We start from the raw sequence: 25,029 nt of genomic DNA on the forward strand, positions 1-25,029 counted from the left end.
TTCAAATCCATAACATGGTCCCCCAGCTATCAATATTAAACTGATACAGTACCCTGCAATCTTACACTCAAAACAGGACTAAAACCTCAGCAACATTTTAAATGAGTATGTTTACAATGCAAATAGAAGACTTTTGTATTCTCTTGTACAAGTGTATTAAACAACTAATAGTAGTATAATGAATTGTAACACTGATAAGGTAGCGCTACCTACTTGCTCCCTGAAATAAAATCCAAGTGCCTTTATAAATGCAGTTCAAAAAAGCCTGATTACAAGACAGAAAAGACAGAGAGAGATTGAGCAAGGAATAGAGCTTCTGCAGCACAGTGTGCTATGATGGGTACTTCAGATGTTCATATTGCATTGTTATGGTACACTAAGGGCCTGAGTCTCCACTCCATTACACCAGTTTTATGCTGGTGTAACTCCATTGATTTTAATGGAGTTCCATTGGCATAAAAACAGTGTAATGGAATGGAGAATCAAGCCCTATAACTTAATAGTCTCAAAAGAGAATGATCCATTACTTTGTCGGGGAAACAACTTAGTTTTGTTGTTGTTGAAAACGTCTCTTTTTTTACTTCTGCTATGGACTTTAAAAGAAAATATACAATCATACAGTAATAAAACTGACAGTACACAGTGATTGGACTGAATCCCATTTTTGTCATCAGGAGAACACACAGACCCTGAGTTAGTGTCCAGACTCACCCCTTTCCTTAAGGTTTGGCTCTGTTGAGACCTCAAGAACAATACCATAACATAAACTCCAGCTCCTCCATGAGCTTTTCCAGGGCCACCTCTGTCCTAGCTGCCTCTCTCTAGACAGCCACTCCCACCTTCCTCATATCCTGCGTGGAGTTAAGACTTGCTAACAGGTACAGTCAACCTTCTTAGGGGTTAGTTTTATCAGTAACTCAAATCTCATCCTAGGCTTCCTCCTTGAGCTTGGCTGTCCCTAGGTTTTCCCTCCCCTGTCCTCATGCTCCTGTTGCCTCTCCTTTGAAAGTCACTCCACCTCTGTTGTAAGCCAGGTGGAGTTAATAAGCCACACCTCTCAAATAAGTCAGCTGGATTTTACCAGCTTTGTGCAGAGCTCCATGGGTCCCATGAATAGGCCTGCCCAATCTTGCTACAAGCACACGTATAATGTCTTGCTTTTGCAAGTACAGGAGTATATTCTCAACTTGATGTTCAGACTTTAGCTGCTCATCTCCCAATATTGCTAAAGAATTACACAACAAGAATACTCACTACCTGAAAAATTGTGCTAAAATACAGTGTGTGATTCAGTCCATCATACCTGAACATATTGAATCATATTTGTTCCACTTTGCCAGCCAAACATCAAGGTGCTCCCACACTTAAGCAGGCACAAATCCCATTAGCTAGTTTTTCATTGCACTTACCCATGACAGCAATGCAACAAAATACATACCATCAAATATGCAAGTATGCATGCGAAAAATGATACAGAATTGCATCCATATGATGTACAGAGACTAATAGATGAATTGTGGGGGAGTTAAAAAGAAATCATTGAATCAAGGGGTAGTGATGTTATTAAGGTAACAGTAGAGACCTCTTATTTTTATGATGTGTCCAGTAACCAAAGATGGAATGCCTACAATATAATTCACTGTGGGTCAACTATGGTTTTCTACATATTAATAAGTGCTTCTGATGACACTTCACTCAATCAGAATATTGCCATGTGAGCATTTTGAGTGAGACCTTTTTATGTTAATCAAATTGAAAATGTAGTGACCCTCTAGAAAAAAAGAAAGGTCAAGAGCAGGAGTCAATTGTTAATATATGATAAAGAAGCCCTATATTGTTATTTATTTTATATATTTCAAATAAAAGAACATTTTAAAAATAGAAAAATTGGAAGTTTCCATTGGAGACTGCATTGCAGAACACATTCCCCCCCCCCCCCAAAAAGCAACAATCTTCAAGCAACTGAGCAATCCAAATGCCTGAATGGTATTGGGTCCTTTGTGATACAAATAATGTGTGGATTTGAAATAACTTTCACTATAACAAGACTGAATTTTACAGATCATCACAGAATTAAATATGTTAGTCACTTTGAGTCATTGAAATTACAATTCCCATTATGTTCATGTCACTGATACATAGGAATTATTTTTAATTAAAAACTAATTTTTTTGATGATACACTGCTGGATTATGAACTTTGATGATTTCATTTCAAACATGGCCAACAAGGTGCTACCAGCTGAAAAGTGCACAGGACCACAGAGAACAGTTCAGGAAAGAAATGGATTTGTTCAAGAAAGAAAGAGATTTCCACACAGGACCAGAACTAAAGAACACCAGAGTTCAAATCAGGGTCCTGACAAAACTCCCTTTGGGGTCTTGGGTAAGTCACTTTATTGCTCTGCCTTATCATCTTCATCCCCAAAATGAAAATCTACCTCAGAGGGATGTCATTTGTAAAGTCGAGTGAAGTTGAAAAGTATTAATTATTATCATTCATTTGTTTACAAATACTTGGAATGTTTGTTTTTAAACATTTAAACTATGCTCTAAGAGATACTGAAAAACAAAACAAGAATTTATAATGTTTCATATCTTTTTCCCTTCATGGGCAGGAGATCCAAGATGATAGTCACTAAAGTGCTTGTATGGAATTTAGTGAGGTCTACCAAGACTCACCAATTTCCCACACTTTTAACTGATGATAATGTAGAAAGCAATTATTACAATCAACATCCCTTTGGTTAAACAGGCACTGCGAAATATTTTAGACCCAAAACACATCCTATTTTAAAACCATCATCATCTGGCTGGAAATTTTAAGCCCAACAAATAATGGCAGGTGTAATCAGGTGGTCAGATAGTTAATGACTGAAGTATGCAGGAACATTTCAAAAATTGCACCTTCAATTATTTGTCTCAGGAAGTTGTGGATGAAAAATGAAGGTCAGCGTAGTTTAAGTCTAGCCTGAATCTCTTTTGCTCAAAAACTAATCTAAGGCTTTGTCTTCAGCCTTTTTGTTCAGGCAATGCTGTGACAGCCATCCAGCTAGCAGAAGGAACTCAGATTAAGTGACAATCTTATTACACAAGCCATGCTGGCATTCTCAATAATTATTTTAACTAAAATGAAGGCAATAATGGGGAAAAAAACAGTGTTTGCCAAATGGAGATGGAAACTATTAGGAAAAGAAACTTCTTGTTTGAGTTGATATTACACACAACAGAGAATAAAAACAAAAATGAAAAATATGGAATGTACTTGCCAGTGCACATTGACAGAGCATATACAATGATTATTGGATGAATTTGCTTCTGAATGAGTTTCACTGCAGGAAGCGAAACTGGAAAGAGAGCCCTGCAAATAATTTAAAAAAGGAATTGAAAAGCATATGTTACTTACCCATTCTGTATAGCAGCTGTTGGATCATAGGTCAAAGCCATGCCAGCCTGCACATAGTTAGGGGAAAAAACAGATTTTTACTCTAGCTGTAGACAAAATGGCATTAAACATTCTTTTAGAATTCCATTTAACATGCATTCAGTTTTGAGGTACATGGACTTAGGTTCACAAAGCAAGCTAAAATTTCTCACAGTAGCTTGGAAATCCTGGTTACCTTCCTTGACAGAGATTTCACCAGCCTATTGGTTGGGCTAGTATTTTTGCTATCCTCTCCCTACACCATTCTAGGCCAAACTGTACTCTTAATTACACCAGTATAAATCAATAACTCCACTGTGATCAATGGACTTACTCCACATTTATACTGGTATAACTGAGGGCCAAGTTCTGCTACCGCCCAGTGAGGCAGGTAGTTCATAAATAGATTCAGACTGGGTATGAAAGAGTTAAGCTTAGGAACAGCTACATTTTCTTTCAAAGATCACACCTTCTATGACTAGATCACTCTATGATTTCTCTGTACAGTCAGCAGCAGTTGTAGTTTGTTGTCTGGGACAAGTAACATTGAATCTCTGCAGTCAAGCAGAAAAGCACAATCAAAAAAATGTGCGGATTACTTTATAAAATATTTTAGGGAATGGCTGTCTAAAGAATTTGTTAAAGCGCTACACACTGCCTTTCCGCTATCAGTCACTGGGACAAATCCAGCTGGTAATTACTACAGGATCAGATGGTGACCTGTGTGGAATGAGCTGGCAATGTCAAAGCAGCTTCTAGTTAACAACTGTCCATATCACCATTAGCAAACGTGTCAGAAAAGCCAGGGATGGACTATTGATGGAGAATGAACTACCCCCCTCACTCCTCCAGGTGGTATTTTTGTTCAGGGTTGAGGCAGACTGGCAGGACAGTTTGGGAAGCACAAGCTCCTCACTGTGTCGTGCCACCACTTAAATCTCCCGAGCTGACAACCCACTGCCTCTCATGACTGCTACATTCACTTGGATTTTTTCTTTAAACAGAGGAAATTTATTTTTAAAAAGTTTGTGTGTTTTAAAGTCCTGCCACGAGATGTGAGGATCTGACATGGGAGAGGGAGGATAAGTGAGGGAAGGGAGGAGGTAGATGCTCCTCAGGCTCAGCTGCCCAGCAGACCTTCTTTAAAAGGATTCCAGGGTATGGAAGATCTCTATGGAAAAGTGGGGATAAGCTTTTGCTGTAATAACTGTACTGCAGGTTCCACATTGCTGACAGGGCAAAAGGCATCGCCAGGTCTTATCTATCTAAATATTTACAAGTAACAAGCACTGTTACTATCTGAACGCCTGCCCCATCCCAGATGGCTCTCCACAGGGATCAGGAAAGGGGGACGGTGCATAGGCTTAATGAGCCTGAGCCTGGCCCTGCTTCTGTAGAGGCAGGGGATGATCCATGCAGGACTGTGGTGACAACAGGGTACAGAATGTTTGGTTGGAGACTGTTTTCTGAAAGGGTGAGTTAACACAGCAGCAGCACCTCGGTCTACAGTGTGACCGACTGTGTTTTCAGAAACAAAAAAGCATTTATTTTAAAAGAAAAACTTCGAATTCAGAGCATCATACTGTTCCGCTAACATGGCACTGTGCAATCTGGAACGGGTTTTTCTTCACTCAGGGTTATAATCAGTCCCCGATGTTGGGGCAAGTTTTTGTTTTGTCTTGTTAGTTGAAAACGTCGCTGTTTCAATGAGATATATACAACGTTATGTGGAAGCTGTCCCAGGAGACTAAGCCCATGAATATGTGGCTAATATTTTTAAATAAGTGTGATGTTTGTTTATTTTTTTCACGTGAGTCATAGCAAAAAATGGCGGAAGAACAGTTCTGCAAACTTAATTTTAAAAAAAACCCCCATAGTTCGGTTGAGTCGTAAAACTGAAAAATTCAGCATAAAAAATGGAAATAGCCTAGAAAATTGTGAGCATCCGAAATAGCAGCAACTATTAACAACCTTAACTCTAAGTATTACTACCAGCAAAAACTGTGTGTGTGTGCGCGCGCATGCATGTCCATCTGTCTGTCTGTAATATAAAATAATCATTATTTGGAATCCCTAAATATGTAAACCTTAACAAAATATATGATGGTAGAGACATAACAGATGTTTCGTCATGTGTTCAGCATGATCCGCTTAACTCACTCATTGCTTCTCCATTCCTTTACACCATTCCATTCCTTTCTGCTTTCTCTGTGTATGGTATTGTTTAGAATAGTCACATTACCCGGTTCTGGAAAGTTTTCCCAGGACACTGCCAATAACACTTGTATACCAAATGTATTTTGCCTCTGATACATTTTAGAAACTTTTTTTACAGTTATAAAATTTGTTATTGGTGCTACTTTTTAATATCCCACTACTAGTAAAGACAACTTAATTAGCATGTACAAGCCCTGGAGGGACAGAAAAAACAGTTCTAACACATTTTTAACCCTCTAAAAATAACTTAAGAAGTTTTCTATAAATCATGGTGTTTTAAAACTTTAATATTCCGTGCCACCCCTGCTCAAGCCTGCAAACAAATGCTATAAACCCTTGGAAAGGAGAGATCCCAAAGGGTAAGGCAGGGGTTGTTAGATTTGATGGTCATGACATATACAACCTTAAAACTGTTTTTGGATCAGAAATTGTACCTCCAACACCCTGGATCAATGCAATTTGGAGATAAAATTCCAGTATGGGTGAAAAAAGGAGGAAATACAAAAATGAATAAACATAAAGAAAAACCTGTTTGCCAGCTTCTCGGAAGTTAGCAATGTTAAATACAGTTTCATTAGAGATTGATTGGCAAACAGAGTTCACCTGAGGCTGGCAAAAGTACATTTATTATATAGTTACAGGTATTTTCCCCATGGATATTTAAACACATTTTTATGGGTCAGATCTTCAGTTGGTGCAAACTGGCATAACTTCATGGATCAGTCGATCTATCTACCCACCCACCCACCCGCCCCACCACACACACACACACACACACACACACACACACACCCTTGCATATATGTTACCATCACATTCCTAGCTTTTATGTGTACTACAGATAAGGATTACTGTGAACATTATCTGCTTGAAAAGCAAAAACATAAAAAGCCACATTATGATACCCTTACTCCAGACTGAATAGTACAGGGCATACTTGTGCAGTAAAGGGATCAACATATGACCCAAACATTTTAATGGTGACCACTATACATTTTACTATTACATTTGCCATTAAGTGAAAGCTTCATATTAGAGAGCCAGACAAGAAAAATACATGTTGCAGTGATATATTTTGCCTAGTAGTACACCTAACACAGTATCTCTAACATTCCGCACCTCTGAACAGTTTCAAAGAGCTGCCATTTCAAACAGCTGCAAAATAGAAAATTGTTTACTTCTTTCCCAGCAAATTGTGTAATTCTTCCCTACAAAATTGCACTGGCCTGAGGCCCAAGAGAGCCAATATTCATCCTGCACCATTGACAGGTTTACAGTCTGAAGTTTCATGACTCATCAGGGCTAGAAACTGATGAGTAACTATAGCCTATGTGAAAACCATCCATTGTTTTCTCCATAATACAATAACCAGAATATTGAAAACACCAGATAAATTATATGAGGGATAGCATCAGACTTCCATCCAGTGACGATGCACATTGCTGGAAGGATGTTCTTGAGAACAAAGAGATGAAGGCCACATAATTCATGCCTCAATGTTTTCCAGTTCCTCAGCTGTTTCAAGTGAATACTGTCTTCCAAGTTTTTTCATCCATCACTATTACTTATGTTGCAGTGAGGGGACAGTGTCTCCTTCATTCTATTAGTAGTGGTACTAATGATGAAATACTAGCTGAAACCCCAGACAGTTATTTATCAGGTAGTTTTTTGGTTACTCAATATTTGGACCACAGATTTTCAACACCAGATAGGCCTGATGGTGGGACCATACTTTGCTGTTTACTAATCTTTTTGGTGACTGGGTACCCCAGAATTTCAATATCTAACCAGTTCAAAAATTAAATTAAAATCAAAGGGTAGCATTGGCAATTATTATTGTTAATAATAATAAACAAACAACTTCCTGGGTGACTAGAGAATAAGTAGGCTTAGATATCACAAACTCACAGAAGTGAAAGCAGATTCACTGATGGGGAAGTGATTTTTTATTTAGTCTGTTTAAATCTCTGTTTGTTTGTTTTCCTTAACAACTTTTGAATTCAAAAGCCTCATGAACAGTTGGAAGAAAGGCCATTATGTTAAAGATTCAGCATCCCCTTAGCCCTGCCCTTCAGGGCTAACCCATATAGCTGGCTCTTCCAGTGAAGACCTCCATTGAAACAGAGAAGACAAGACTTGACATTTAGAAGGAAAAAAACAACAACAAAAAGAATCTAAGAATTCACTACATCTAGTAATTTTGCAGATGACTAGTCTATTAGGGTGGCCAGGCATCCAGTTTTCAACTTGAATGCCCAGTCGAAAAGGGACCCTAGCAGCTCTGGTCAGCACTGCTGACCGGGCTGTTAAATGTCCGGTCGGCAGCGCAGCGGGGCTAAAGCAGGCTCCCTGCCTGCCCTGGCTCTGCGCAGCTCCCCAGAAGCGGCCGGCATGTCCAGCCCCTAAGCGCAGAGGCGATCTGGGAAGCTCCGCATGCTGCCCCCGCCCCCAGCGCCGGCTCCGCAGCTCCCATTGTCTGGGAACCACAGCCAAAGGGAGCTGTGGGGGCGGTGCTTTCTGGGTGTGGGCAGCATGCAGAGCCCTTTGGTCCCTCCGCCTAGGGGCCGGACATACCGGCTGCTTCCAGGAACAGCGTGGAGCCAGGGAACCTACCATAGCCCAGCTGCGCCGCAGACCGGGAGCTGTCTGAGGTAAGTGCCGCCTGGCCAGAGCCCACACCCCAAAGCCCCTGCCCCACTTTGGAACCCCCTCCTGCACCCTAACTCCCTCCCAGACCCCGCATCCCCACCCACATCCGAACCTCTTGCCCCAGGTCGGAACCCCCTTCTGCACCCAAACTCCCTCCCGGAGCCTACACCCCACACTCCCTCCCACACACCAACTCCCTGCCTCAGCCCTGAGCCCCATCATGGAGCCCGCACCCCCTCCCACATCCAAACTCCCTCCCAGAGCCCACACCCCACACTCCCTCCCACAAATCATTTTTTAAATCTTCAGTTCATTTTTACTTTTTTTGTGTGGTTGATAACTAGCTATTCCCTAAATAAATATTCGCTCTACCACATATATAGCTGTCAAAGGATAATTTGAAAAGTTTAGATCAGTGACTATTAAAGGCACAAGGAACACCAGCTCTAAGAAAACTAACTAGTTTTGATCCATGGACATTAATCATGAAAAAAATACACTCTAATTTTCACTAACTTCACTCTCATTTTAACTACAATGAATTGTGAAGCTTCAAAGGCATTCAAGGAAATAGATATTTGCAATTTTGCAAGTTTTCAAAAGAATGACATTTTCAATATTTTGATAATATAGTTTTCTAATTACTGACCCCAGAAGATGAACAGATTCTAATGAAACTACTCACTCTGCATCTTTCTTCAAACTTAAAATCCTTCCTTGAAAAACACACAGGAAATAATAGAAAATTTGGCATGTCCCTCGAGGGCAAGGGTTGGTTTAGAAAGGAAGAAACTTGAAAACCCTCATTCAACATTTTTCTTTGCTTAATTCCACTGGCAAAAAAATTGTGCTCAGCCTTTTTTCTCTTTGTTATGATTTAAACATAAATGAGTAAGTTTCCCTCATTAAAAAGACCCTCATTTGCATTGTGTATGTAAATTGTAATTTGTGAATCACACGAAGAAATGATTATGTTGTGGAATGATTAGTCAAAAAACTGCACACCTCAAAACCTGTGAAATAAGCCAGGTTTATTTTTTCTCTGTAGACTGTTTCTGAACTTTAACAGCAAGGGCTATATTCTGAACAATATTTTCCTTACACAAACACAAATAAAGACCAATGCATGGTAAGATCTAGCCATTAAATTCTGTGAAACATCCTACATTTCTAGATTTCAAGGCCAGAAGGGACCATTGTGATCATCCAGTCTGTATAACTCCCCCCAAATAATTCCCAGAACATAATTTTTTAGGAAAACATCCAATCTTAATTTAAAAATGTTCAGTGATGGAGAATCCACCACAACCCTTGGTAAACTGTTTTAGTGGTTAATTACTGTCACAGCTAAAAATGTACACCTTATTTCCAGTCGTATTTGTCTAGCTTCAGCTTCCAGCCATTGAATCATGTTATGCCTTTCTCTGCTAGACTGAAGAACCCATTATTAAATGTTTGTTCTCCATGGAGATACTTACAGACTGTAATCAGGTCACACCTTAACATTCTCCTTGTTCAGATATGTAGACTGAGCTCCTTGAGTCTGTGACTACAAGGCATGTTTTCTAATCCTTCAGTCATTCTTTTGGTTCTTCTCCAAACCCTCTCCAATTAATCAACATACTTTTTGAGTGGGGGGCACCAGAACTGAACCCAGTATTCCAGCAGTGTTCGCACCAGTGCCAAATACACCGCTACCTCGATATAACGTGACCCGATATAACACGAATTCAGATATAACGCAGTAAAGCAGTGCTCCGGGGGGGGCGGGGCTGCGCACTCCGGTGGATCAAAGCAAGTTCAATGTAACGCGGTTTCACCTATAACACAGTAAGATTTTTTGGCTCCCGAGGACAGCGTTCTATCAAGGTAGAGGTGTATAGAGGCACTCCTACTAGAGAGTCCCCTGTTTATGCATCCCAGGATCGTGCTAGTTTTTTTTGGCCACAGTATCATACTGGGTTCTCATTTTCAGCTGATTATCCACCATGACCCCAAATGTTTGGGCAACAGTTTCTATAAAAAGCTATACCCTCATATTGTTACCGCCGAGACTGAATTTTCAGTTACAAACTGCCTCCCCCTACTATATAGATCTATCTCTGCATGTGCAAATCTATGGTGACATCTACATCTATCTATATCTATACACACACACACCAGAGGCTACTGGTGTGAGTGTGTGTGTATCTATGTCTATCTATATAAATATATATTTTGTAGATACCCAGATGCCCTGTGCCTCACCAGATCTGGATCCTCCACTCTCCACTCCACCATCTCTCCCATTGGGGTGGATCCACTGGGTTCTCCAGAGGGCGGCTGCTCTAAGGCAGTGGTTCTCAACCAGAGGTACACATACCCCTGGAGGTAATTAGAGGTCTTCCAGGGGGGGTACATTAACTCATCTAGATATTTGCCAATTTTTCAACAGGCTGCATAAAAAGCACTAGTGAAACCAGTACAAACTAAAATTGTATACAGACAATGACTTGTGTATACTGCTCTATGTACTATACACTGAAATGTAAGTACAATATTTATATTCCAATTGATTTATTTTATAATGATATGGTAAAAATGTCAGCAATTTTTCAGTAATCGTGTGCTGTGACACTTGTATTTTTACGTCTGATTTTGTAAGCAAGTAGTTTTAAAGTGAGGTGACACTTGGGGTACGCAAGATAAATCAAGACCCCTGAAGGGGGTACAGTAGTCTGCAAAGGTTGAGAGCCACTGTTTTAGGTATCCCACTCCTTAAAGTGGGCATCTGCACTGGAGAATTAGGGCTGTGGAAAAATAATACCTCCCGGGGTTGTATTCATTTCTGTGGGGAATCTCTGAGAAGTCAGTGCACTGATGATGCCTCCTTCTTCCAGAACCTCCTTTTCTCCATTCAGCACCCTGTCCCCCACTTTCTTCACAGGAAGGATGTGATCTGCATCCATGGGGGCCTGGTTGGGCCCCTCTTTAATACAGTTTAGTAAACTAACATTTCTGCTACTACAATTGTCATACTTTTCTTAAAGTGTTTCCATATCTGCTCCTGATATCTGGCGTGCCTCAAAGCACAAAGATTCTTCTTGCCTTGAGCACAAATACTCTAACTGAAAACTCTTTTTAAGAAGGAAAAGGGGGTGGGGAACCAACAATCCAAATGAGATTTGTTGAAAATACTGTTTTAATAAAATAAGCTTACTTGGCAGGAAAGTTAACTTGGCAGCGTTCCTTCCTTTGATTATTTAAAGCAGTTCTGTCTGAAAAGTTTCACCTTATTAGAAATACTCCTGAATTCGGAAAAGAAATGGTTTTAAAAAATAAAACTAAAGTGTAGATGTAACAACTCTGAAATATACAGCAGTATACAAAAGAAACAGGACATTTCCCAGTGATGCATGCTGGGAGACATTCATTTAAATACACATGTGCTCCTGTGCAGCTTTAAGTATTGTGAAGAAATGGTTGGCGTATGTCAGAGGTGAAAATATCTTATTTTAAAGTCAAATCAGCAAAAGAGGAAAAGTAGTGACTGGTGAACTTCAAAGGGTTCAGAAGTTCAGTGGAGAACCTTAGCCAAACAATCTGAAACTCTATTGGGCCTTCAAAACCAGACTGGAAATCTAACTAGAAAGCTAAATAGCTTGTCTTGTGGTATTTGGTCACTTTCTTTTGCTTTTAGCCAGCACCAGGAAATGCCGAGATTAGCAAAAATGAAAAATAAGGGCCATAACATACCTCTCAGATACTCGCAGATCTGTACAATACAGTGCAGTTGTCTCAGCAAAAAGAGGCAAACCTCACGGACCGCATGCAGGTCTAGAAACATGCATGGAGATAGCTGGGTGGGATTTGGAACCCCAGCTTGCAAAGAATCTGCCTAGGTGTTAATACAGCGATAGACTACGGAAATGTCTGCACTATGGAACCTGCCCTTCATGGCAAGTGGGGAAGGCTTTTAGAGGCTGTCATGAGTAGGTGAGTTCCCAGAAGTAGAGATCCAACGAAACCAAGCTGTAGAGAGCACAGGAGGACTGGCGGCCTCAGATTCAGCAAAGAGGCAGATAAGTGAATTGATCTGTGTCTCAGGCTGCTGCCTGAGATCCAAGGGAATTTTTTAAAAATTGCAGGACTTCGCGGCTAGACCTCTTACTTTTTTTGCATGGGGCAAGCTCTGCCCCAGTGAAAGAATTTGGAAGTAACCCCATGAGGGTAGAACCTCGTGGAGTTTTCCTACCCCTATGAGAGACTCCCATGGCTTTTTCTACAGAAAGGAAACCTGAGGCTCGAATTTCTAGACTAAGCAAACTTTTGGTTTGAATTTTGAATAAATTTCAGATCAGTTCTTATTTTATTCAAATTGAGCCATTTATTTTTAACCAATTTTAACTGTCTTTTATAGACCTGAATCCAATGACAGTGAAATCATATGTGCTGAGATTTTCAAAAGCACTTATGTGCATTAGGAACTCAACTCCCCGTGACATTAAATGGGATTTGGGCACCCAACTCATTTAGGCATTTTTGAAAATGCCACCTGTAATGCCTGACTCTTGTGTTCCTGTGGAAGATTTAAAACACTACTATGTAGATTTTAACTCATTAAGTCAGAGATATATTTTCCCCCTGCCTTCTGTTGCTATGTATTCCCAGGGCCGGCTCCAGGGTTTTGGCCGCCCCAAGCAGCCAAACAAACAAACAAAAAAAAGCCGCAATCGCGATCTGCGGTGGCAATTCGGGGGAGGTCCTTCACTCCGAGTGGGAGTGAGGGACCGTCCGCCAAATTGCCGCTGAACAGCTGGACGTGCCGCCCCTCTCCGAAGTGGCCGCCCCAAGCACCTGCTTGGTAAGCTGGTGCCTGGAGCCGGCCCTGTGTATTCCTTGTCCTCTCCCTAGAGGTACAATTCCTCTTTTTGTTAATTTAAGCTCTTACTGAAATAATGCATACAAAATAGTTCTAATGCCTAACATACATGCACTCTAAAACGTAAGAAATGCCTTTGGCATATGGGCTGCATATGTGTGTAGTACTGTGTGTCTGGACAGGTCTGGAAATTATCTCCCAAAGATGAGAATTTTTTATATAACAATTGTCTAAATGTAAAATGCATCATTCCTACAAACACACTTAGGGTTATGGAGCACAGCTAAGTGCTACCTGTCTCCTGCGAAGCACAAAAAGAAATCTATGTCTGAGTTATAAATGTGCCCAGCACAGACCTACTCATCTTATTAAGTTTGCGGATGATACCAAACTGGGAGGGATTGCAACTGCTTTGGAGGACAGGGTCATAATTCAAAATGATCTGGACAAATTGGAGAAATGGTCTGAGTTAAACAGGATGAAGTTTAACAAAGACAAATGCAAAGTGCTCCACTTAGGAAGAAAAAATCAGTTTCACACATACAGAATGGGAAGAGACTGTCTAGGAAGGAGTACGGCAGAAAGGGATCTAGGGGTTATAGTGGACCACAAGCTAAATATGAGTCAATAGTGTGATGCTGTTGCAAAAAAAGCGAACATGATTCTGGGATGTATTAACAGGTGTGTTGTGAGCAAGACACGAGAAGTCATTCTTCCGCTCTACTCTGCTCTGGTTAGGCCTCAGCTGGAGTATTGTGTCCAGTTCTGGGCACCGCATTTCAAGAAAGATGTGGAGAAATTGGAAAGGGTCCAGAGAAGAGCAACAAGAATGATTAAAGGTCTTGAGAACATGACCTATGAAGGAAGGCTGAAAGAATTGGGTTTGTTTAGTTTGGAAAAGAGAAGACTGAGAGGGGACATGATAGCAGTTTTCAGGTATCTAAAAGGGTGTCATAAGGAGGAGGGAGAAAACTTGTTCACCTTAGCCTCTAAGGATAGAACAAGAAGCAATGGGCTTAAACTGCAGCAAGGGAGGTCTAGGTTGGACATTAGGAAAAAGTTCCTAACTGTCAGGGTGGTTAAACACTGGAATAAATTGCCTAGGGAGGTTGTGGAATCTCAATCTCTGGAGATATTTAAGAGTAGGTTAGATAAATGTCTATCAGGGATGGTCTAGACAGTATTTGGTCCTGCCATGCGGGCAGGGGACTGGACTCGATGACCTCTCGAGGTCCCTTCCAGTCCTAGAATCTAAGAATCTATGAATCATTTCTAAATTCCTGCTGCTGGTAGAGAGAGGAGGGCTGGTACCAGGATCAGCAACTTTGACTGTCTTCTGATATTGACTTTACAACACGGGGGGAAATCTCAGTCTCCCAAATGACCTATGTAAATTTTTCTTTCTAAATTGCAGTCTAGCACTGAGCAGAACTGTAATGAATGGAAGATCAAAACAAAAAGACAGTTCAAAGAAACTCTTCAGTACAGCTGTGATTTATAATAAATAAATAAATAAATAAATACATGTTTATTTCATTTCTTGAGAATTTCCCACAAATAGATAATCTTGGCTAAAAGCAAAACATCACTTTGTTAATCTACTGGCTGTTCACAAAAGGCAGTATAACCACAGATAACAGGAACAGCTATCAGTGTAAAGAAAAACAAGCAATGAAAGAATTATCATTGGAAATTCAAATAATTTGCTACACATGTCTGGCCAAATTCAGATTTGATGGAGGTATATGGAACTCCCTGACTTCACTGGAGACATTTCTGCTCAATAAACTCTGATTTTAATGAGATTAACCTAATGGATGATAAGTTTGTAAGAAAAATAATAAATACATATTTAAATCCCCATAAAATCTCCCAGACACATTTAAGTGATTTGTCCATCATGATTAGAAATCCATTGAAATAAAAGCAAATGTTACACAGCCATAATTAATATGTTTCTTCTCTCTCTCACCCTCCTTTTAGTGCCGTACTGCCAGGGATGTTTTCAAATCAGAGGGCCTGATTCCCTTCTCATGAATCAGATGATTCCCTGCTCATGAATCAGATGCAACTATACCACAATCAGCGAAGTTTTGCTGGTGCAGAATTGGTGTGAACCAGATGAGCATCAGGCCAGAATCTCACCAAGAATATTTCAAATCTTTTTGGATTTCACTGTACATGCTTAAACTTCATCTGTAAACTAGGCCCTAATAACCTCAGTTCTCACATTTGTTAGTCATTATCATATCTCAGTCAAATCATTCAACATGATGAATCTTTTCAATTGCTACAAACTTAGGTGGGAGCTAGGAGATTAGAAAGTACTAAGTGAAGGTCTTCTATTCTTCATCGCTTTTAACTTTACTTTTTGAGAAAACATCCTAATAATAAGAACTAACCCAAAAGTGTTCTGAAGAAATTCAGTAGGGCTCTGTAGAAATTACTCTAAAACCTAGAGGGCCAGCTGCATGCAAACTCAACAGAGTACAAATTAAAGCTCTCCTTTGAGCTCCCTTGATTCTGATGCTTCTGTCTTCCCTGCCCTGCACTGGACTAGAGAAGCTCTAACTTTATGGTGCAATGCAATGGCCACAAGGGGCTGAAAATGCAGCTGGGATCAGTGTGCCATAGTGGTGTTGTCCTGAATTACCTCCCCTTTTTCCATAAAGGAAAGCTACAGCTCTGAGAATAGAATGGACAGAGAGACAGGGCCGGCTCCAGGCACCAGCGTAGCAAGCAGGTGCCTGGGGGGGCCAATGAAGAGGGGTGCGGCATGTCCGCCCGTTCGGCGGCAATTCGGCGGCGGGGCCGTCACTCCCTCTCGGAGCGAAGGACCTGCCGTCAAATTGCCGCCGTAGAATGAAGCGGCAGTAGAGCTGCCGCCGCTTGTGGTCGCGCCTTTTAAAAAAATTTTGGTTTTGCTACTTGGGGCAGCAAAAACGCTAGAGTCGGCCCTGCAGAGAGATGATAATGCAGTGATTTGTTCTTCTTAACTAAATCCCCTGCATTTCCCCCCCTACATCAAAGTATTGCGCACAGCTGCCTGTTTCTACTTTGCATACTCAAACTTGAGGCCTTTGACAAAAGTGCTGGTGTCATTTCTCTAGAGTCTGTTCTCCTAAACAATAACCCTCATCTGCATTCAGTATTAATGATGATCCAACCTCAGAGGTTTCAGAGATACAGTTCACATAAGCACCAAGCATTCAAACATGTATTTGAATTATTGCCAAATATATTTTGGTCTGGAAATCAAATCTCACAAGATGTGGCCAGGTTGGAAATATCAAGGGAGTATCGCTGAGATGGTATTTCAGTATTTTTGTTCTGTAGTGGAACCAAGAAAAGCAGAGGTGCAGGTAAGGTTTTAATATCCCATCCCTAATCAAAAGTAGGACACCTGTTCTCTGGATAATTATTCCTTATTATTCCCTGTCCCTTTTGCTTACAAAATGAGAGTTGTAATAAATATTATTACAAAAGGTATTCAGTGTGAGGCTCACAGCATGTAAAACAATTGACCAATGTGTCTTGCTTGCAGGCACAGTATAAAGAGCTAGAAAAATTCCATTACATTTCGAACAATAACATTAACGGCACAAAAGGATTTTGCCTAGCAACTGTGAAAAATACATGAACACGTCAAAGATATAAAATAAACGGCTGACTGCCACTAAAAGATTAAATGCATTATTGTCTCAATTACTTCAGCTAGCAGCCCCTAAAAAGATAGCAAAGTGTTACCAAAGGTCATTAACATCTGCCGAGGATATTTCTATCTGGAAACATTCCTGCCTTCATTTCTTTATTGTCTTTCCAAGTTTGTTTTGCATCTGTGTACAGGTAACCTAATGGCATCTTTTGAGTGACCCTAGCTTTGTATTGTAGAATAGTAGTAAGAACTGCTGTCTTTGGATACTTTTTGAAGCTAACAATTATTAACATATTAAACAAATCCTAGTTGTAAGTCATGAGTGTAACATTGTCCTTAACTTGCCCCATTGTGTCTAACAATTCCTGCACATATGGGATGTATCATACACTGTGCTGAAGTAGGCATAATGGTGGCATGTCAATTTTCATTTTACTTTCTCTTGCTGTTTATTGATTGGAACTCAAAGAAGTGTAGAACAGTTGACATGATAGGTTGGAATGGCGTCTATTGCATAAATATGAATACAGGCTGTTTAAAATACGAATTGTTGGCCTAATAGAAATAGTGCCTACCACATAAACCAGTTTTTAGAGACTTTTATGGGATGGTCAAAACCTTCTTGGGCACTCCTTATTCTGTAGATTCTTAACACGATAAACCATTATGTCTCCAAAGGAGACTTCTCCGTTTTTTGGATCAGTGGCATAACAGACCGTAATGACCCCTTTGAGACTCTTTCAGTCTGCCATGTCAATGTGGTTGCCAGGCTGGTGCTCTAAACCTGCAAGCTAAAAATACTTTTAGGAATTTTTGTTGGATCAGTGTATAGTAGCCGCCTTGTTAAAGTGAGCAACTCGTTGATTGCTTTCAAGATGCCTTAGGAGCTCACTTATGGTGCTTCATGGACTAATGGTCTGAACTTCACGGACTAGTGGTCTGCAAAGAATCAGCTCACCAAATCAAGCTAGAGTCTAGTTAGAACACAACAACCTGTCTGAAACCACTAACCACCTTTGGAAGTTACAAATGGCCAAATTCACACTCACACACTCTCTCTCGTAAATTTAAAATGTGAATCACTAAAAAAGCTTGAACTCATGTATGCCACATTTCAGCAGGGAGTAAAACTTTTTAACATCCCAATGATAAACTCCAGGAAGGGGGGCGGAGGTCTTTAGGCATGGAAATACTACAGGAACTTCACTCTAGCAGCTATACCAATACCGAAGATTGCACTACAATCAGATTTTCTTCACTGATTCAAATGGCTTCATCTCATAACAACATTCAAGAGGAATAAATAAACACTTGAAGGGTCAAACAAATGCCATTCTTATTTGGTACACCAATGGAGATGCTTTGGGTACATGTGCATGGAAAAGGAGTTCCAGTTTGTTGAACATTTACAGCAATGAAGGAAAGCAACTGTTAAATTATCATATCCCCATACCAGTTTCCATTATGGGTAACTTCCTTGTCTGTCAACTGAACAAAGAGCCAAAGCTCAGACCTGCTGTGAATGAGTGGGACCTTCTTTCATTAGATATGAATTGGGTGCAAGTGTATTTTTCAATTTGTATAAGCAATACATCCTCCATGCCTGACCTTAAAAAAAAAAGCACCATGAAGACTGGTAATAGCTTTGCCACTGGGTGTTATTTTACAACTATATATTGTAACGTAAGAAGTTGACATTGCATTGCTAAATTTAGCTGTACACGCTCTCATTTGCATGACTGCTACATTGCAGAACTATCCACTGTTGGTGGTGCATCTGTAAATATCCATGGAGTTCAAGTCTGGGAACAGACAGAGAACTCACTGTATGGTAATGCTGAGGTCAATCACACCTCTCCATTCTGTAACTTTACACTTGACACATAACATAAAAGTCTTGCTCTCTCTCTCTCTGAAGCCATTTTGTTTTGCATGGAACATGATTTTATCAAGGCCCTGAAAGCCAGACCCATAGGTTCTCCTCCCAAATGGCTGAATAATGATTGCTGAGTGCCACTCACCTCTCCGTCTCTTGGCCACGGCCTTCCGTTCTGTGTGTATTTGCTTTGATTCTGTCGCTTCTTTTGCCCTCCGTCAGCAAATTTGCACAGCAAAGGCTCAGTGGGGGCTGCAAAGACAAGAAACCCAGTCTATATTAGCAACCCCCCAAAGAAAGTGATTATACTAGCAACAGTAATGCTTTGTAATACTGGTCTTTTGAAGTAAAATCTTGCCTTCTGCAGATATATTTTGCGTCTTTTAGCCTTGGCTCCACTGGCAGCTGTTCTTACTAACTAAGCTTAAAAAAAAAAATACTGGCAGACCTTAAAAGACTATAACAAATATTGTTGAAAAAATAATCAGCCTACACAGAATGTTAAGTCAGTGCTATAGTGGAATAGTAGAGTCAGGCATTTATTTCTGTTATGTTAGACACGTATTCATGACCAGCATTTGTGTGAGGATAATCATAGCTTTATTAAAGCAGCTCTGTGCTTTTATTATAGAAACTTTGCAAGAATCTTTTTTTGGGAATAAGTGTTCTCATGATTTCTGTGTTTTTCAGCCCCCAGGGCTTAAAAATCTGCATAAATAAAATAAATACAATAAAATAAAAGAAGACTTTTGCCAAACACAGTCCAATTACCTTTGTTTTCCTATAACTCCTTCCAGTTTAAGAGAGGTGGCAGCTGATGTGCCTCCTTACCTCCCCGACTGAGATCTGTTCTCTGAGACTACAATAGTCATCAAGGCTAGTGTGCTGCTGAACTATGAATGCTCAAAAAGCTACAGACCAGAAAATGGAACTCATAATAGAATCCCCAGTGAAGAAATTAACACAAACAACATAGGTACAACCGGAAGGGATCTTTGTGTCTTGGTACCTTCTCCCAACTATCTAGCTTTAGAAATAGGCTTTTAAATGTTATTCAGACAATGCTACGAATTCGGGTTGCCAACTTTCGAATCGCACAAACCAAATACCCCTCTTCCCCGCCCCTTCCCTGAGGCCCTGCCCCCTGCTCGCTACATCCCCCCTCCCTCTGTTGCTTGCTCTCCCCCCCACCCTTACCCACTTTCACTGGGCTGGGGCAGGGGGTTGGGATCAGGGAGGGGGGTGAGGGCTCCAGCTGTGGGTGTGGGCTCTGGGGTAGGGCCAGGGATGAGGGGTTTGGGGTGCAGGAGGTGGCTCAGGGCTGGGGCAGGGGGTTGGGGTGTGTGTGGGGGCTGCGGTCTCTGGGAGGGAGTTTGGGTGCAGTAGGGGACTCTGGGCTGGGGCAGGGGTTTGGGGTGCGGGATGGGGGTGAAGGCTCTGTCTGGGAGTGTGGGCTCTGGGCTGGGGGAGCAGGCTATGGAGTGGGGCTGGGGATGAGGGGTTTGGGGTGCGGGAGAGGGCTCTGGGCTGGGGCAGGGGGTTGAGGTGCTGGGTGGTATGGGCTCTGGTTTGGGGGTGAAGGCTCTGGGCTGGGGCCGGAGATGAGGGATTTGGGGTGCATTCCAGTCGAAAACCAGACGCCTGGAAACCCTACCGCAAATGCATTTTCTATCTGGAATTTAGCCCTTCTCTTTCCCCAATCCACAAGGGGGACCAAACGCTAATCATTTTAGTACTGCAACTGTTAGACTGTATCTCCCCTCTCACTCTGCCCAGAAATGATCATCCATGCAAACTGATACATGCATCAATATTTGTACCAAACCTCAAAGGGTTTGATTCTAATAAGCCTCAAAACAATGCTTCTCATGTGAATCTTGTTGGAACTGTCTGAATCTCTTGGGTCTGCAGATTTGGAACGGAAAACTGATGAGAAGTGAGCTTCTGGCAATACTTCCAATTTTCCTGAGCCTGGTAGGGTGGAAACTCCACAAGAATAGACATTCTTACAGTATTACAACACCTCCACTTATGACTGCCACCTGAAAGAGCAGAGATACCAAAAAAAGGGTGGGGGGGGGGGGGTGGGAAGATTAACCAATTTTTTTAGTTTAAAAGGTGTTATTTATTTTAAGTTTCCTGGAAGTTCTTATAATATTTGAACAGCTCATCCATGCTTAGTAACAGGTAGATCAAAATGGCTCACAGATATAAATCTCAGGTTTAAATTGTCCTCATTTGAAAACTGTAACAAAGCAACAGAACAAACAGAGGCTCCAACATTAGAACCACACTGTTTCAGTGAGATGGGATCCCTTTGGCGACATCTGAAGCTTGAATTGCTTTGTTTTCTTTCAAGTGCCCATTTTACCGGGGCAGTAATTTCCAGGATCACTTGAAAATTGAACTGCAGGAAACAATCTTAGTATTGGCAGGAAGATGGACTAGATGACCTCAGAAGCCTTTTCACACCTCTGACTCCTATTATTGTATCAGGTTTTAGTACAGGCAATGCTCAGCCAGCCATTTTAAATTTAAAATAATGAAAGTTTAAAAGCCTCAAGGTGGCTGTGGGGATTCTCTCTGCAGATGGCTAGCTTCCAAGGGCCTGATTACCCCTCACTTACACCAATTTTACACTGATCTATCTCCAACGATTTCAGTGCAGTCCCTCATAATTTACTCTGGTGTAACTGAGAGGAGAATGCTAAGATAGCACTGGAGAAAAATTTATTGGAGTCACTCCTGAAGCTTCAAAAGCTTTTTATTTTAAGATATATATATATCAATCACTAGAAAAAGCATGACATAGCAAATTCATGCGTTGCGTACATACATACACTATAACTACCAGCTAACTACATGCAGGTGGCATCGGCACATGCGCGTTTAGGTAGTACATTACGACCTGGTATAGAAAGGTGGGAGATGATATGGTTTATTACATCTCCTTTTCTGTATACTAGTAAACCACAAATGGGAGGCTGTTGCAATTTCTGGCTTTCCAGATATCCATCAATACCATTTTACAGCCTCGTAGTTGTTAATATGGACCTGTCTAAAGCTGACTAAGAGGAGAGTGGCACAAATCACTGAGTGATATTTCAAAACAACTCTGTTCTTGTCTAAAGAAAGAAACACACTGACTCGACTATAGGGACCCCGGGACATGCACATGATACCCTTCACAGCTAGATTTCTGTTTGGGAAAGTCCACTCCTCTTTAGCAAATTAGAAGGAATTATGACGAACAGATCAACTCACACAAATGCAGTCAGAGCATTAATGCAGCGTATGGACTGAAAGCCTGGTTTTGGCAGGAAGGGAGAGCCACATTATTTTAATACAACACCTAACACCCAGCAGGACACCAAAACCCTTTATCAAACTATATTGGCATATACTCTACTATAGTATTTATTTAGCCACAGCCGGGGCAAGATGTTGCAGCCAACACGAAGATATAAAGACACAAATACAACGGGCTTGATTCTGTCAAGCCAGAGGGGTGGAATGTCAGGGAGCCAGTTCCCCAATTCTTAGGGCCAACCCTGACCCCTGTGAAAAGTACAGTTGCTTCCTAGCAGGTCCTGAATGGGCCCTACACCAGTGAAACAGAGGCATAATGTAGCTAAACTCTGATCATCCCACGACCCCACACTCTAACATGACTCTTACACTACGGTGCAGGGATAGGAGATACAGGGACTGGAGCTAATACATCTGTGCCAGCAGAGTTCCCCTCTGAAAGGTGAATTCTCTGTTGGCCAGTTGTGTGGCCAGTTCCTGGTCTCTTTGTACCTCCCAGAATGACAAAGTGGGGCCAGATGAAATTATAGAATCTAGCCTTAAATATCCAGGATTTGTCTGATTGTTTTTAAGAAGGGAAGGAAAGGGAGGCCTCAACCCATGGGATTTTAAAAAATAGACTTGACAAACCCTACGTAGTGTACAACAGAGAATATTTCTGTATGGGAGCCGGATTTGTTGGCCTACAATAATAATTTTCCTCTCTCTCTTATGTCTATTATTCTATGATATTGGAGACAAATCTCTCCAGCTGAAACAATGGGAGTTATTTTTTTTCCAAGTTAGGCAATAACTATCCAAATGAGAATTGGATGAAGATAGTGGGTATCATGCACCCATTGTTACACAACATGCCATGAAGAGATTTTAACAGTCACAAGTGGTTAAGGGTTTACATCTCACCAAAAGAGCATCTCCAGCAGCATAGCGTAGCCATGGTACCCTGCTGGGACTAATTTATAGAGACAAGCGCCAACTATGTAATTATACCACAGTTTCCTGCAGCACCTTGGAGGGCTCCCATCCAAGAACTGACCAGGCCCAACCCTGTGTAAACTTCAGAAATCTAACAAGAACTCAGCATCTGAAATGTTCTGAGTTATTCAGGGCAGGAAACCAGATGATGTGACTATACCAAAAGCTACTTAACTACTAGCCAGTAGAGGGGCTGCTGTTAAAGCAGCATGACAAATGGAAAAGATTGGTAAGGCAAACAGGCAATATTTTGGAGAGTCTATGAAAGGCTCCATTATTCATGTTAGATCCTGGCTGAAAGAGGAAAACAGCCACCCACACCGAGTAGGCATCACCATGATCAATGAAAGGGGAATGTTCAGCCAACTCTACTTCTTATGTTCCATAGCTCAACTCAACCAGGGGAAAGTGTGCAAGTCCTGAGCACATGCATTTCCAAGGAATGCTGCACACTGATCTGGCAACTCTTGAGCATATGTCCTCCAAACATGCAAGGAAAGGAGAGACATCTTGCTTGTCCCTCTGCTGTTGCAAGCCAACGAATGTCTCTCTCAGAGTCTGGTGCTCCAGGGGAAGAAAAATGATTGTATATAGGCAGGGAGGGGCCAAAAATGGGACCAATGTCATTGTATTTTGGAGGAGGGAAAGCCACACCGTGGAGGACTAGGCTGTATGGAAAGGGCAGGTGTTGGACGGGTAGTCCTCGAGTGGGAGAATCCCATTTATTTGGATCTCCTGGACACAGACCCTGGAGAATGAGATCAGCAGTCCCACAAGGTAGATACCAGACAATCTTGCTGCACGTAAGTGAGGCTGAAGGAAAGGGAGTGCCTTTCTCCCACAGCAGCAGCAATGCATCAGGAAGCACAACAGCTGTGCTGTCAGAAAAGACCAGGATACTCATCAATGTTTCTGTCAGCCTCATAAGCACAATGCCGCTGCCACAGTCCTGAGCCACTGAGAGATGCCCATCTCCCTACTGCATTCAGCCCTATTGCATGCTTTGAGAGGTAGGGTCTCCAGCCTTTCCAGGATCAGAGCCATAGTCAAAAAATTTCTATTTTAATGCAAGTTTTCTTAAGAAATAAATGCATAAAAATAGGAAACACAGGAACAAAAATATCTGCTATTACACCATATCAGCAGAGCTATTTCTAAGTAAAATGCTTTTCAAAGGGTTCCATGAGACCTCACTGTTGCTTTAAAGATAACAGAAAAGGAAAAAAAATCTCAATCAGGTACTGTGGTTATCAGTTAAAAAAAGTAACTGTTTAGAAACCATTCAAAGCATACCAACAACACGTGAAAAGTATCAAAGGTAGAAGGAATTGTACTAGATGTGAGAAATGATTTGTATTTCAAATGCCTCATGTGGGTGGAGTGTGGGAATCTTTTAAAAATATTTCTGCTGTTGTTTTTGTTTGCTCCTGCTGAACATTTCTGAATTCCCCGATTGTACTTTTACCTTTTCCTTATTGTTGGGTCTGAATAACGTGGCTTGAAAATATATTTTAGCATCCCCTTCTGTGCTCTTGCCAATCTTTCTAAACTTTAACATAAAATAAAACATAGTGTGAATATTTTATAAGTGTTCATATTTTGAACTGATAAACAGAGCAACTTATTGTATGGCTTGCTTGCTTTCCTTTTTCGTTTGTTTGTATTTAAGGGTATTTTTGATCTCTTCAAAGCCTACGGGAGATGTGGCATTTCGCAGTGCATCTGGAATGATTTTTTAATGATGCTCACCTTTTAGAAAAGTCAGGGGTCTGGTGCTCAATAGACCAAGTTAGTCTATTAAAACAATATAAGCTCCTCGGGACAGGGGATGCATCTTTGCTGGCTTCTTACACAGCAGTAGCTGTAATGGGGCCCATCACCCTTTCCAAGGGATAAGCTCTAAACTTGGGAAATGCTTACAAGGGGCCTGATCCAAAATCAAGTCAATGGGAGTCTTTCCATTAACTTCAGTGGCCGTGATTCAGGCTTTCAATCCTGGGAAAGAAGCAGAACCAGCATCAACATCAGGGATATTAGAGGTTGATTGGAGAAAAGGTTGTGGTT

The 25,029-nt window shown here is 41.2% G+C and overlaps 1 protein-coding gene across 2 annotated transcripts in view; it reads right to left on the reverse strand.

The window, feature by feature from the left end:
• Positions 1–25,029, reverse strand: part of RBMS3 (RNA binding motif single stranded interacting protein 3) — a 970,110-nt gene that overhangs the window by 75,237 nt on the left and 869,844 nt on the right. For both annotated transcript variants that reach the window (XM_065399124.1, XM_065399125.1), the window contains 2 exons: positions 18,827–18,933; positions 3,406–3,452 (listed from right to left, as the gene is read on the reverse strand). In XM_065399124.1, coding sequence (XP_065255196.1) covers positions 3,406–3,452; positions 18,827–18,933 — 154 coding nt within the window. The remainder of the gene's footprint in view (positions 1–3,405; positions 3,453–18,826; positions 18,934–25,029) is intronic.

This window comes from Emys orbicularis, chromosome 2 (assembly GCF_028017835.1).
Source record: "Emys orbicularis isolate rEmyOrb1 chromosome 2, rEmyOrb1.hap1, whole genome shotgun sequence".
In the NCBI taxonomy this organism is placed as follows: domain Eukaryota; kingdom Metazoa; phylum Chordata; order Testudines; family Emydidae; genus Emys; species Emys orbicularis.